Here is a 14,137-nt window from a genome sequence, read left to right as displayed (position 1 = left end):
CTTCCCCTTATGACGTTGGTGCATTCTCATTAATCTCATTTTCTGGCATTGTAACTGAATTAGTTTTAGATCAGATTTCCTAAACACTCAAGGCTGAGGCAAATACCTTCTGAGTAAAACACTGGACAAAAGTATTTAGGCTTTAAGCTTGTTGCTTGATATTACCAGCAGAGAAATATGAGGTGACCATTCCCCATTTAGATGCCCTGTACACAGCAGGACTAAATCAATAATACAAGCAGAAGATGTAAATGCAGCACATTTTGAACATAAATTCAGATTATTTTTACACGATGTGCGGCACCCAAGTATGAAAACTGAAGAGAAAAAACAAAGTTACTAAGAAAAATATGGGGGGGGGTGAATGTTGTCTTAAGAGAGTCTTAGCATAAGGCCAGCAAGTCAAAATTACAACAAAATTACAACTTCAGGTGCATGTGCAGCAATGGAATGAAGGAAGGAGTGCAGCCTTACCGCACGGAGCGATCATCGCTGCCGGTGACCGCCAGAGGCTTCTTGGGGTGCACAGCCAGGGCCCAGAGCTCCCCCTCGCAGTGGCCCTGCATGATCAGCATGGGCTTGTCCCTCTCCCTCACCAGCACCTCGAAGATCTCGCTGTCCTGTGTCCCTGCCAGGAGTCTGTCAGCTTTCCAGCACACGCTGCGGATGGACAGGCCTGGGGACACAGCGGGAGCTGCCTCAGTGCCAGCTGCGCCGGGGGCACAGCCAACACTGCTGCAATTCCAGATGTGAAATACAAAGTGTGCATTTGTGATTGTGATATGTGTGGAAACTCACCATGGGACACTTATAAAGATGAATTCTAATAATAACTGAGGAAAGTAAAGCATGGAAGAAGGCCTTTGAACCCATCTTTTGTTCACAATTAATTTAGGAGCGTTTGAACGAAAGTGTTAAGGATGTTGCTCTTTGCTTGTAGTTAAGCCTTAAAGAGGTTTGCAATAATAACCTTTTGAAGTATAATTTTAGAATATTGCTTGTATCCTTGAAACTATAGCTTTGGAATATATATAAAGGAAACATGCTTATCTCACACCTTAACAAAACAGAGAAAAGCAGCTTGAGAAAGGAAGACAAACATCAACTCAAGGATTTATAGTTTTGACCAAGGGAAGCTGGACATCACTGTTATTGTCCAAATTATTATTACTCTAATTGTATTACTCTTTTTATAACCATTTTATTACTATTAAACTTTTAAAATTTTAAAAACAAGAGATTGGCATTTTTCACATTTAGTCAAGGGGTTCTTGTGACTGAAGTTGGTTTATTCCTTTTTCCAGTGCTTTACTTTTCTGCGCATTTAAATAAAATTTTTAATGGTGAATTTAAATGGTTTGTACCCATGTATCACACTTCTCCACTTTAATCAAAACGGATTATTAAAAAATATATTTAAAAAGATATCCCTCCTTCCCAAACCAACAGAATTTTGCTTTGTATAAATTTAAGAGAACTTGATCTTATTCACAAATCTGATCCCTACTTTGCAGCTGGAATTTTACCAACCACAAGCTCAAAAACACCCTCTCAGCAGGCTGAGCAATTTGGTAGCACTCTCTGGTCAACTGCTTGCAGGGTTTGTATTTTCTGTTCCAGTACATGAAAAAAGTTTGGATAATAGATCTGGATGCTGTGAGATGTGAATGAATAAAAAAGTCCATTTCTCATGCAGTCAAGGTCACCCTCACATCATCATTCTCAAATTTTTTGGAACCAAATACATAATGCAGTTAAATATTGGTCACATAAATAAAATATTCTCATCTCCTGAGAAGGTTAAATTAATCCTAATTTATTTTCCTGTCCACTTCCAACAGCTTTTAATTTTTCTAATGCCATTTTATGACTTAGCTAAATTCATACTGAAGTCCTGACATTCATCTTGGTACATACCAATGACCACACAATGGAATTCAGATTGGAATTTGGCGGAAGATGGACATTGTTAAGATTTAGAATACAAACACAGCTTTGGATGTGGGACAGGCAATGTTCTCTGTGAGCACATGAAGGAAGATTATCTGCTCTCAGGGTTTGTTTGACAGATAATGCCTTTGCAAAATGCTTTGGAACAATAACTGGAAAGGAGGGACAGAAGGTCCCAGGTAAGCATCAAGGCTCCACCACTGCTCGAGGCTTCAGATGTGCTTAAATTCATCGGTGCCAATGACAACTGAAAGCTTGAGGCTGGGAGCAGCAGCTTTCACTTGCCCAAGATCTTTGATTTTTGGTTATTTGTTGCTGTTTTCTAGAATTTCATGCTAGACATTATGATTGAGGCTGCAAAAAAACACATAAAGCCAGAAGTGCAGAGCACAGGGACTGCTGCTTGGGTGTTTTTTTTGGGGCTAAATTCTATGAGTGAACACTACACCCTTGATAAAGTGTGCATTGTGATCCATGAGATTGTAAGTGCTTCAGATCATAAAATAAAGTGATGATTGAGCTCACAGGAAGCAGGATTAGATTCAACAAATGTGATTATCACCAATTTAATAACATTCTCTCCAACAAATCTGCCAAGTGCTACCATTCCAAGTGCATGAGTAGAGTGTTCAGATGGTCAGCATCTCTGAGTATTAGGTTCCAAAAATCTCAATTTGTTAAATGAATTGCAAGTAATTAATTAATTAATTAAGGATTGACTAACTTCATTCTCCCATCTTAAGGTGTTTAATTAGTTCTCACTTATCTTCTTGCATTTGCATAATGGGGAGCAGTGATTTTATCCCTGTGTTTATACCATGAACCATGGGAAACTCCACAGGTTACAGAATTGTCAGAGAGGGAACACAGATCCAAAATAAATACAGTCATTAAGGTAAAAAGTCAGCAGTATGCAGACATCTATGCTTTACATTAAATGCTGTCACAATCCATTACCCAGATGTGTGAAAAACCATTAAAGGAACAGCTCATTACCTTTGTATCCTTGCTCAGTCTCCCTGAGATCAATTTTAGTGATTGGTTTGAACTCGGTGTCCCACAGGCGAATGCAGCCATCTCTCCCTCCAGTGGCAAAGCCTTCTTCACAGGCATACATGCTAAAAATTCCAGCCTGTCAACCAACAGCAGCCCAAGTTTCAAAGGTCTTTACAAGCAATTTAAACACACAAAGCAAACGTTTTCAAACAGACTCTTGTTGAAGACCAGAAACTGCTGGGCACAGAATGTTGCCCATCCAGAAAGCAAACCAGCAAACAAAGCTTTTATTTCAAGTGCTCCACTTGAGTGGTTTATGCAGAAACCTTTGTGCAAATAGCAGTGACAGCCTATCTGCAGAACTTCACATTTAGGTTTGGGTATATTATGACAAGGACAATTGAAGAACTAGTGGAGCACTTAAAGTAAAGAGTTGCCCGTGATAAACAAAACCAAGCAAACAAGCAATACAAATGTTCTTCCAGGAGCAGAGGTGACTGAGACATTCATCATGAATTCAGTTCAGACATCGTTTGGGATCTGACAGGAACTGAAAGAGTGTCAATCCATTCTCTTTGTTGAAAACAAGTTTCTATGACAGTCTGAATTTCTCCTTGGTTTTGAAAATGCCTCATGATTAATGACTGTGCTGAACTACCTTGGAATAGTTCAAGGAATGCCTGCTGAGCCAGTATTTTATCAGGAAAACCTTGGTTGGGAGATAAGTTGAACTGCATGGAGATAAATACAATGGAGAGAAGACCTCCATTTTCAAAGTGGCTTTGTGCAATGTCTTCATAAATTAATATTCCTAATTATTAATTACATAAAGATTGTGTGTTAGCAATGGCAAACTCCATAATTCATCACATTATGTATAAAGAGGTTGTATTTAATAATTTTAATGAACCTAACTAAAATTCTGCAAACAGAATTCTGCTAATATACTACAGGGTGTTATTGCTTGCCAAAGACATTCCTGTGTTACTACAGTTGCAGTTTCATGGTAGCTCCTCAGGTAAAATGTCCCACTGACTCCAGTCTCTCTGCTTTCATAAATTAGGGATTACTTTTGTAAATAATCAGTCCTTAGATCTCATTTGAAGAGGTCCTACAAATCCTGATGAACTGTCACCATAACTAATTTTGGGAGATCAGAAAAAAACTATTATTCTTGCAGTGCTCTTTCTAGAACAAAACTATAGTAACAAGTGTTAGATGTCATACCACTTTTCTAAAGAAAATTGTCTTGCTTCCTTTTGATCAGAAACCCCACATCAGAATGCCATTACCCACAGTCATATTCCAAATGGGAGCAGCCCCCATTTGAAATAAGACAAGGAATCCCTACTTGAAAACCAGAAAGAAATTAATTGTATTGGACTGGTTAGAAATCTAACTCAATCCTGCACATCCCCCTTTCACTCTGTAATGATGAGAGCTGCAGACTGGGGGTGGTGGTTTGTGGGTGTGTGTTATGGAGGCAATTGGAGTATAAACTCTTTGGAGGGTGGCTGGAGTGCAAACGCCCATATTCAACAGGCTTGCTCCTGAGGCTCTCCTGAAGCTCTCCTGAGGAGTCAGCCTCCAGCATTGGGAATTTCAGTGGGAAAATTTTATTTAAGCCTAGATAATCTGCTTACCAACTATTTTTAAGTAAATTGATCATAACTGAAGCTACTCAATCTGTGAAACTTTAGATGTACAGACTTCATCTGAGGTTTGTTTACTTGGTTAGATGGAGGCTATAAATACCAGCAGTGTTGGCACTATCAGCTCAGCATCTGTTGGCAAGATATCAACAACTACAACATTACATCTAAATTCTTAATTGCTGAACAGCCTCAGCCATCCTTCTGACCTGAAACAAAAGGAAATCTTTGCAACTAAGCCTCCAGGAAGTCTCTCAATTCAATGAACAGCTCCTTATCAAACAGAAATAAAACATCACTTACACTGTGTGCTCCTTGAATTGTGCGCACCAGGTTGAGCCCTTTCCAAACATAGATGTCCCCATTTAAAGCCCCAGAGTAGGTGATGTCTTCTTTAGCACAGGCTAAACACAGGATTGTTTGGAGATCTCCTGTTTTACCAAATATTCCTCTCTTTGCTGTCAGGGCGTTCCCACACAGTGTCCAAAACTGTGAAATGTAAATGGCAGATCAGGAGAGGTTTCTGCAGAGTTTCTGGTTTTTCTCATCAGTGTGCAGCTCTCAGCCACACATCCTGTCAGAGCAGTGTCTGGGCAGGCACTGAAGAGATTCCCTCAGTCCTATCAGAACACTCACTACCCCAAAACCTGCCCATTTACCAAGGAAAGTTCCAGGCAAATATAGAACATCTAAACCCAAAACAAAGGCTCAAACTGCCTGAGGGGGTGAGGCTCAATGCTGCCTCACCACTGCCTCACTGCCCCTTCTCATTCTCACTGCCCTTTATCAGGTTTTGCTGGGAAATGCCATCCAGACAAGTGCATGTTTTTAAACACAAGCAAATCCAATTTTTCTTGTCTGCAAAATACAGCTACAGCACTGAAGTGATAGAATGCTTTATCTTACACAACCTGTGTGCTGGAGCAGACATTTCTGTCCTTCTCCAGAGCACTGAGAGAGTTCTGCCCCTCAAATATAGTCACAGTTACTGAGAAACCATCTGTTCATGGGGACTGCAAACACTTGTACATGAGACAGCTCCCTGACTCTCAGAGTAGCAGGTTCCCAAGTGAGGAAAGGGGACTTCCAGCTGCCACCCCAAAGTCATTAACATTCTGCAAAAAGGAATCCAAGACTGACTGGGGAGGAGGAGTGAAGAAAACAAAGTTTGTCTCAGAAGGTTGTCTTTGGAGGTGAGCTAGAAATATCAAACGATTTGTTTTTTAGTAAGAGAGTTTTTTTCAAATTTAAATAAATATCATTTAAATAAATATCATTCTCAGTTTATTTGATTCATAAGCATAATAAGGGCAAAAGAAACCCAAGAGGGGAAAATAGCAGAAGCTTAGACTAGGAGTACAGTATAATGGAAACCAAAAATACTTAATTTTAACTTATAATGAAGGAATGTAATTTAAAACTATATTATACACAGTATTGCTCTTTATTAAAAAAAGAATAGAAGCTGGAAAGAAGTGGTTGCTGAATCATGCTGGCTTTGTTAGCTGCTCAGAAATCCTGTTGGTTGCTGAACACTACCAGGAGCTTTCCAGGCACCTCGGAAGTGTGAAGGAGGATTATTCCTATAATTGCACAGCACAGGCAGAACACATCTCCAGAGGGACTTTGGGCCTCTTGAGAATTTATCATCATCATCTGCAATTCCAGAGCCTGGAATTGAGAGGCTGTGTGAGGTGATTAATCCTGAGCCTGGAAAAAGTTGGGCTGTATCACACGTGCTTGCTCAGTTCTTATCCTTCTCTATTTATTTTTTCTATGAATAGTTCTCTGTGCAGAGCTTTGTGCAAAACATTAATCAAGGCATGTTTTCATGTCAGATTGCATTTTATATAGAAAATATGTTCCTAAACTTCACTGTTGCACAGAATAAAGAGTGAAACAGTGGGTCTGCACTTCTAAATCCCAGGTGAACTCAGGAAGAATTTAATTTTCTTTTAAATCTTACAAATAAGTCCGTCTCATGAAGTTTTGAAGGCAGATGCATGTGTTTAGGTAATTCAGGTAACACAGGCTTGAGGAAATTCCATTCTTGCCCATTTGTTAGGCCTGTTTTAGGCAATTTAGATTTTTAACTTATTTTTCAAGACATGTTTGCTCTGGAAATTGCATTGAGTGTTCGTCACCATTCCATTTATGAAGTGAGACTTGGCAGACCTCAAGACATACTCTAAAAAGAGAGCCACCCCATGCTGTGGTGATGCTTCCAGCTTTAATTTGGTAAATAAATAAGGCATAATAAACTACAATAATAGTAGTTTATAATAACTATAATAAACTACAATTTCTATCTGCACATGAAATGCTTGTGCTCTTGGGTCCATTGCACACAGTTGGCTAATATTCTGAAACGTGTAGCAAATCAGTAGCTCCTAACACTGGAGATGTTATCAAGAAGTTCATTCCCCACTGACAGCTCCTTGTATTCATGTATCTCCAACACTTGGGACTCTAATTAGGGATCTACCCAACAAGCAGGACAATCAAGCAGAGACCACAGTTTGTGTACTCAGCTCCCCCTCAAGGACCAGACATTCCAGGGAAGGCAGAATAAAGAGAATATCAATGAGAGATGTGCAAGAGAAGTGTGGAAATCTCCAGTCCTGTCAGCACCAGGATGTTCTGGACAGGTGCAGATACAGAACAGCAAATCTCTGGGGTGCAGCACAGCACAGTGTGTCAGTGCAGCCACCCCTGCTCTGTCATCTGGCAGACCCTGGACAGGAATAGTGATGTGTCTGACATGGATTCATCACATCCTTCTGTTCCCACTTCATTTGCCTACAGCCAAATTTTTAGGTATTTTTCTAAAATTCTTTATTCCAGAAAATCCTTGGATCAAGATTTTTTTATTTCAGCTCCTTCTCTTTAATTCAATTAAATATTCCCTTTGCCTCAGAATATCAGCCAATTTAGAAGGCAGAGGGAGCATTGTCCCCAGGGCTCTCATTGCTTGAGTAAAACCTAAATTCTGAATTCTCCTCCTTTCTGGTCAGCTGAGGAAGGAGTGCTAGAAGGAAGGAGTTCTCTAACACTAAGGCAGCAGTGGTAGAAGGGTGGAGGGAGGATCCTGAGCTCAGGGAGAGATTCCTGAGCTCCTGGGCTTTACCTCAGCTTCTAATCCCTGCTCAGCCAAATGAGCCAGCAGAACTGGACTGCTAAAAGAATAAACAGCCCAGTTCCCACAGTGATACAATTCCTGCAGAGCTGTTATCATCACATCCCCACAGCCTCGTACCAAGGAGCTGCTGGAGCACCAGTGGAGGGGAACACAGAGTAATTTCCCCTCCACGCTGCTTTTCTCCTATTTTTTGGCTTTCCTTTATCTCCATGGATTTACAGTGCCTGGTATTCTCTGTGTTCAGGGTGATTATGGCCATTTTAAAGAGAAGACAGGTGCCAAACAAACACAGGTTTTGGAAAACAGCTTGCAGAACACAACAGATGGTACCACTGCTGCCAAAACCACCCACAGCTTGAAGCAGTGGTGGTTTAAGGGCACGAGCTTCTGAGGAACCAGAACTAGAGATATTAACTGGTTTCCTAAACTTCTAGTTAAAGCTCTTCCCACCCCAGTCATGTGAAATAATTGCCATCTGTTAGGAATGTTTGTGAGGAGACAGGAGAAAAATAGAAACCTGAAAGGGATATTGGCAGACAAGGATTTGTTTCTAAGCTTTCCAAAGTCATAGGAATGTTTTATCCTAAACATCTAATATGTATGTAGGCTTCTATTTCAAACACTTCCATAAAGGGTGATTAGAGGAGCAAATAGTGGGGCACCAGAGTTTTGTCTCTGCAGGCCCTGCACAGCTCTCAGAGGTGTTACAAGAGAAGCCCAAGTGCAGGAGGTCACTCTGTTCACACTTTTTATCTTGGTTCTGCACAGTGACCCCTGTGATGCTGGATGACAGAATGCCCTGAAGGCTGAGACCATTAGGGTGGAATGGAGTGGGCAAAAGACCCAAAATTATAAGTATATAATGATGAAAATTACATCAAAGAATCTTCCTCACTTGTTCAGGTAATCTGCAGCTCAGGCACTGCTGAATGTCTGAACTGGCTTCAAACAAAACATTCTGCAAAATGTTCACATAAAAAAAGAAAAATATTATCTGTTCTATATTTCAAGTCCTTATCAGGTAAGAACACAGATTTTTTTTTTTTTTGGTGCAAGTACATTTTCCAAGTAAACAATGAAAGCTCTTTACCTTTATGTGTTTTACTCCACAGCTGACAATTCTGTTTGGCTGATATTGATCCCAGGAAATATCAAATATCTGTTAAGAAATACATTAAGCTGATATTTTATCCTATACAGTAATGGTATTTAGGGTCAGCTTGCTTTTACCAAGGCTTAACCATAATTTCTGTTGGAACATATTAATAAAAATGAAGGAACACTACACAGATAAATTTGAAACTCCTTCTAATCAAAGATCAAGGCAAACACAGAGGGTTCCTCACACAGTTCTGTCAACACACTTCACCCTTGTCTCCCCCACTGCCAATCCACTCCAGCTCCAGGATGTTATTGAATAAACAATATTTCCATAGGCATTTTTCCCACTCCCTCTTCTGTGCAGAAGCTCCTTTTTCTGGTTGGGAAAGTCTGCTGGAACTAAGAGTTTAGTACTTCCAGCCTATTTTCTGGAGAATTCTGATTATCTGGAACCTGATCTTGCACTTACTGAGGTCAGCAGCAAAACTTTCACAGAGGTAAACCATGTTATAATATGATAATATACATACAAGTTGTCAGAATGTGTCCATAATTTATTTTAATGTATGCATCCATGTGCTCATATATGTCAGGGAAGTATTCTGCTTATGCTAAACCTGGTAAAACATTTTCTAATCCTGAATAACATTGCAAACTTATACCTCATCAGTTCTCATCTTATGATCCTTTACCTGAAGCTAACATATATAAAAGAAATATTTATCTCAATCAAGGTTCTTCTACAGGTAACTGTCTTAAGGAAAACTGAAAGGGATGTAACTAAATTTGCCCTCAGAACAAATTGTATTTTTAAATTGTGACACTCAGAGACAAGATGATCTCGGAGCATCCATGGAGCACCCATTTCACATCTCCTATGAAGAGCTACAGATCATCCTACTCAGTGTGTAGGTACAAGGTATCTCCTCCCTAGGTTTACTAACAGAGCCTTGTGCTAGGTCTGGCCCGATGAGAAGGAATAAACATCTTGTCCAGTATTTTAAAAACCAGATAGAACAACCAGAATTACCTTTGCATCAACTTAACAGAAACAAAAATGCCTTTTGAAAGACCCATGCAGCTCCCAGACAGAACCCAGGAATGCTTCCATACATTACCCTGTCAGAGTGGCCTGTAGCTGTTGCCAGGAGCTTTCCTCTCTTCCAGTCCCAAATACAAACCGTGTTTTTGGCATCCAGCCCCACGGAAGCCAAACGCTGAGGAGAAACAACACAACCCCGTTAACAGGAAATCAACCCAAATCACTTTGCTGTAGCTCCCGGGATTATTGCATAAATGGATTTTCCCACATGTGACCTGGGTTTGAACCACTTTGCAAGAGCAAAGAGATTCACACTCAACATTTACTCACTGGAAAGAGCACTGAAATGTCTCATCTTCTCTAAAAGGTCAGGTTATTGATTTCAGGCCACCAATGTTCCACATGAAAGTCTTATCCTGAAACATCTGAGGTGCCTGTTTCAGGTGCACACCTCCTAGTATTTTATTAATCTGATAGTAAGAGTGAAAGGGAAATGAAAGCTTTCACTAGTTCCAGCTATTGCTTTGTTCATTATGCTCATTTTGTTGAGCTGTAGAACCAGAACTGGATGTACTTTTAATAATTGCCTTTTTATTGCTTAGTGCATCACATCACCAGTTAAAACAACTAAAACAATGAACTAATAACCACGCTCATTAAAGCTTGATTGGTCATCAATTAAAAAAACTTAATTTTAATAATTTTACCATCTCAATAATGGAAGAAATAAAAAGAACAGAATAAAATGGAGGTGGCATTCTGGCAGTGAAAAAGCTGAGTGCATCCATCTGTGACATGACATTACTGTGGAAGTTGTAGGTCTTTTCCCTTCCAGTGACTGCCCTAATTTTGCCCACTTTACATGAGTTCCATAAAAAAATTGGCTCAAATTTTGAGTAAGCAAATTGTTTAAAATCTGGAACTGTCTGTGATAACACAAAAGGACTGAGCCAGCAAAGAAAATAAGTGCCATTACCACAGACTCCTCTAAAATGCTGTATTAGGAAAAATATTAAATGCAATAAAGCTCTCAACAACTGAATAACAGGGAGAGGAAATAACTGTTCATAGAGGAGCAGAAGGCTCCAGTTTTCATTCTGAGAGCAGGTACTCAGGGCTTTTTCATCCATTCCTGAGTGTTAATACAAGTGCACATTTTCCCTCCTGGGAGAGCCCCTGGACAGCCTCTGCATTAACTGCAGTAGCTTCACACACCCCTCACTGTCCCAGCAGTTATAGTTTGTTGATTTAGAGGAATGAAATTGATATTTTGGGACTTTGGTTTAATGAGAATGACAACAGGCATTACCCTGATACAAAACCTGCCTAGTGAATAATGCAGAACTCAAGCACTGTCCCACCAGGAAATGCATCAAGCAATGTGGTATTAATGAAAACAACAAACAAAAACTCTCCAAAAAACCCAACTCACCACCACCACCAGAAAAAACTATTTACAGACTTATTCCACAAGTTCCTCTGAGTCCAGCCTCCTTCCATGGAAATAAAAATACAGAGAACTGAAATGTTCCTAGAGAAACACAAGGTTTTCACAGGGCAGTCAGGATATGTACTCAGATATTGTTGGGAGGAACAAGGTTCCCGGGGAAGGATCACCCTACAGGGAGGGCAGAACTCTGTCAATGGCCTCTGAGTCATAATGGAGCTGTGAAGGGAGAGTTGAAGTTTGTATGGTGGAAAAAAGAAATAAAATTATGGTTTTAGCAGGAAGTCACAATGTGAAAGGATTTCTGTGCTTTAACGTGACTCAGAAAGTCAATAGAATTCAGGGTGCTGGAGCTGGTCAGTGTCAGGGTTACAGCACTCCCAGCTGCAGGGCCACTGAGGACACAGGAGAACCTCACATAGGAGCCCTGCATCCATCAGCAGCCCAGCAGTGGGAAATGGAAATCAGACCTCAGTGCTGGGAATGGCACCTGTTTCATAGTGCAGACAATGCCTATCCATGGCTTCCCAAATGCCTCCCCTCAGGGTACTTTGGCCACAACCACAAGGAAGAGTTAGGGCCAAGAGAGCTTTTTCCATCCAGGGAGTGCAGGACAATCTGCAATTATACTCCCTTGATTTTAGAGAGCAATTTAATTCAATGTTACAGTTGTAACTCTCTGTACTGGAAAATGAAATATTGAGATTTGTTTAAAAAAGAGAGTCTCAAGAAAAGAGGGACCTGACAGACAACATGGAGAATAGAAATGCTCAGTTCCCTTGAGATTGCAAAATAGAGCACAGCTACTAACTGGCAAATTAGATAAAGAATATAAAAGACACACAGGATATTAAAGGTAGCTGGAACCAGTGGATTAACAGATAATGAGGAACCTGAGGGGGACTTGTGGCAGTTCTGTAACAAGAAACACCAATGCAGGCCCTGAGAAATCAAGGCAAGGTCATATTGGGGGCTCTCAGTGAGAACAACCCCCAGAGACCCCTCTAGACAACCCTCAGGACCACAAAAGGAGCTCCAGTAAGGGGCAGAGGCACAGAAATTAGTTCTATAGAAATTTCATAGAAATTAGTTCTAGGGAGAGTGGTGTTTATGTATTAGCTGGGAAGTATATTGTAAAATGTCTGATCAGGAGGGAATAAATGACCTGTTAGAGTTTCACAATGCACATTTGACTAGGGAAAAAAAATCACTCCTCCAACTGTGTCCAGTGCTGGAGTAAGGAATGGCTGCCTTCTAAAACTTCAAATTGTCCTAAAAAGTTTATTCTTTAGCTGACTTTGGTATCAGCAGGGAAAGCACTATGGGAAAGTAAGCAGTACTTGATATTTTCTTTTAACCTTGGCCTGCTGAGGAAGGCCTCCTGCCAGCAGAAAAGTGAGATATGCTGAATTTCCTTTTTGGTTGAAACAAACTTATTTCTCCTTCTGGAAGAGAATATGACAGAATTCTATTCAGAGAATTCCCAGAACTGCCAGTAGAAAATATCTGCCAAGTAGTTTGGGCACATAATTAAACAATATTTTTAAATCTATACAGATTTGGAATATCTGGCTGAAGAAGCCTAGTGCTGCATTTTTAATTTTTTCATCAGGTGTGTATGCATTAAGGCAGTGCCATTCCCACTCCATAAAGAAATATTTTTAGAAAGCACATAAAAAAGGGTTAATCTGAAATAACTCAGAGCAGAAACTGAGCTGTGGGGCATTGATAAAATAGTTCAGGATGAGGCATTTGCTTTGTAGGTAATTCTGTGAAGAGGAGATGATTAAGGAGAAACTGTAGTTAACTCCTGATTGAAGAGAAGCCATTTCTAATTACAGGCAAAATGACAGCTCCTCATTAAATGTTTGAACCAAGTGCAGTTTCCCTCTTGCCAAATGGCAGCTCCTGCTCAGACAGAAAATGCCCAAACTAAAATATGTATTTTTAAACAGCAACACTTCTGCAAGAAATTCAGCTCCCATCAGGACTGTATTAAACACAGGTAACACAAAATAGGAAATTCACTCTATTTCTCTCCAAAAACTGTATTGAAGGTACATAAACAAAGGAAGCATTCAAGCTCTCCTCTGTGTATGGATGATCTCCATTCATTAGGAACTGTAACCAATCTGCATTCCCCACCCTGTGGAACAGGAGGCCAGGGAGGCACTGCAGGACAACTGCACTGTCTCTGTGCAGGGTCATCTCTAGCCTGGCCAGCAGGAATAATTCCCCACTCATTCATCCAAAAGGAGCAGATATCCCAGAGTTTCTGGGTCAGCAAAAGTGAATTAACTGGGCTCAGAGAGAGGTGAGGGGGCCCTGTTTGAGATCCCTGCACATGGAGCAGCTCCTGCACGGGAGCACACACAGAGCTGAGCTGAACCCATGGAGATCCACTCTGGGAATGCAGCAGAGTCACCTGGGCTTTGCCCCTGCCTACTTCTATTTAGGAAGTGGAGAGCTGGCAGAACTAGCAGTGAAAAGAATACAGTTCTTATTGCATCTGTACCACTCCTGATTGCTGCATTTATTTGTGTTTTGGGGCTGGAACACAGATCTTCCCTGACTTCGAACAGCCTCTGGATAGAAAAGAAGGAAAGCTCTGTACTGGGAGCTGCAAGCAGCGTCTGTTTGCCCTGTGACAGACACCAGCTCCCCTGGGAATGCTGACTAAACAAACCAGAACTGCCAGCAGCTCTGAGCTCCAAATACTCACAGAATTCCTCCCATGCCCTTTCATTCTGGCTCAGCCTCTCCTGCAAAGCCAGGCAGAGCAGCAAAAAGCCAGGATGCATTATCCATAT

At 40.7% G+C, this 14,137-nt stretch overlaps 1 protein-coding gene across 8 annotated transcripts in view; it reads right to left on the bottom strand.

The window, feature by feature from the left end:
* Nucleotides 1-14,137, bottom strand: part of EML6 (EMAP like 6) — a 92,162-nt gene that overhangs the window by 49,595 nt on the left and 28,430 nt on the right. For all 8 annotated transcript variants that reach the window (XM_063152733.1, XM_063152737.1, XM_063152735.1 and 5 more), the window contains 5 exons: nt 9,957-10,055; nt 8,828-8,896; nt 4,902-5,087; nt 2,947-3,082; nt 475-676 (listed from right to left, as the gene is read on the bottom strand). In XM_063152733.1, the coding sequence (XP_063008803.1) occupies nt 475-676; nt 2,947-3,082; nt 4,902-5,087; nt 8,828-8,896; nt 9,957-10,055 (692 nt within the window). The remainder of the gene's footprint in view (nt 1-474; nt 677-2,946; nt 3,083-4,901; nt 5,088-8,827; nt 8,897-9,956; nt 10,056-14,137) is intronic.

Source organism: Melospiza melodia, chromosome 3 (genome assembly GCF_035770615.1).
Source record: "Melospiza melodia melodia isolate bMelMel2 chromosome 3, bMelMel2.pri, whole genome shotgun sequence".
In the NCBI taxonomy this organism is placed as follows: Eukaryota; Metazoa; Chordata; class Aves; order Passeriformes; family Passerellidae; genus Melospiza; species Melospiza melodia.
The sequence above is the reverse complement of the archived record's forward strand: the minus strand, read 5'-3'. Positions and strand labels throughout refer to the sequence as shown.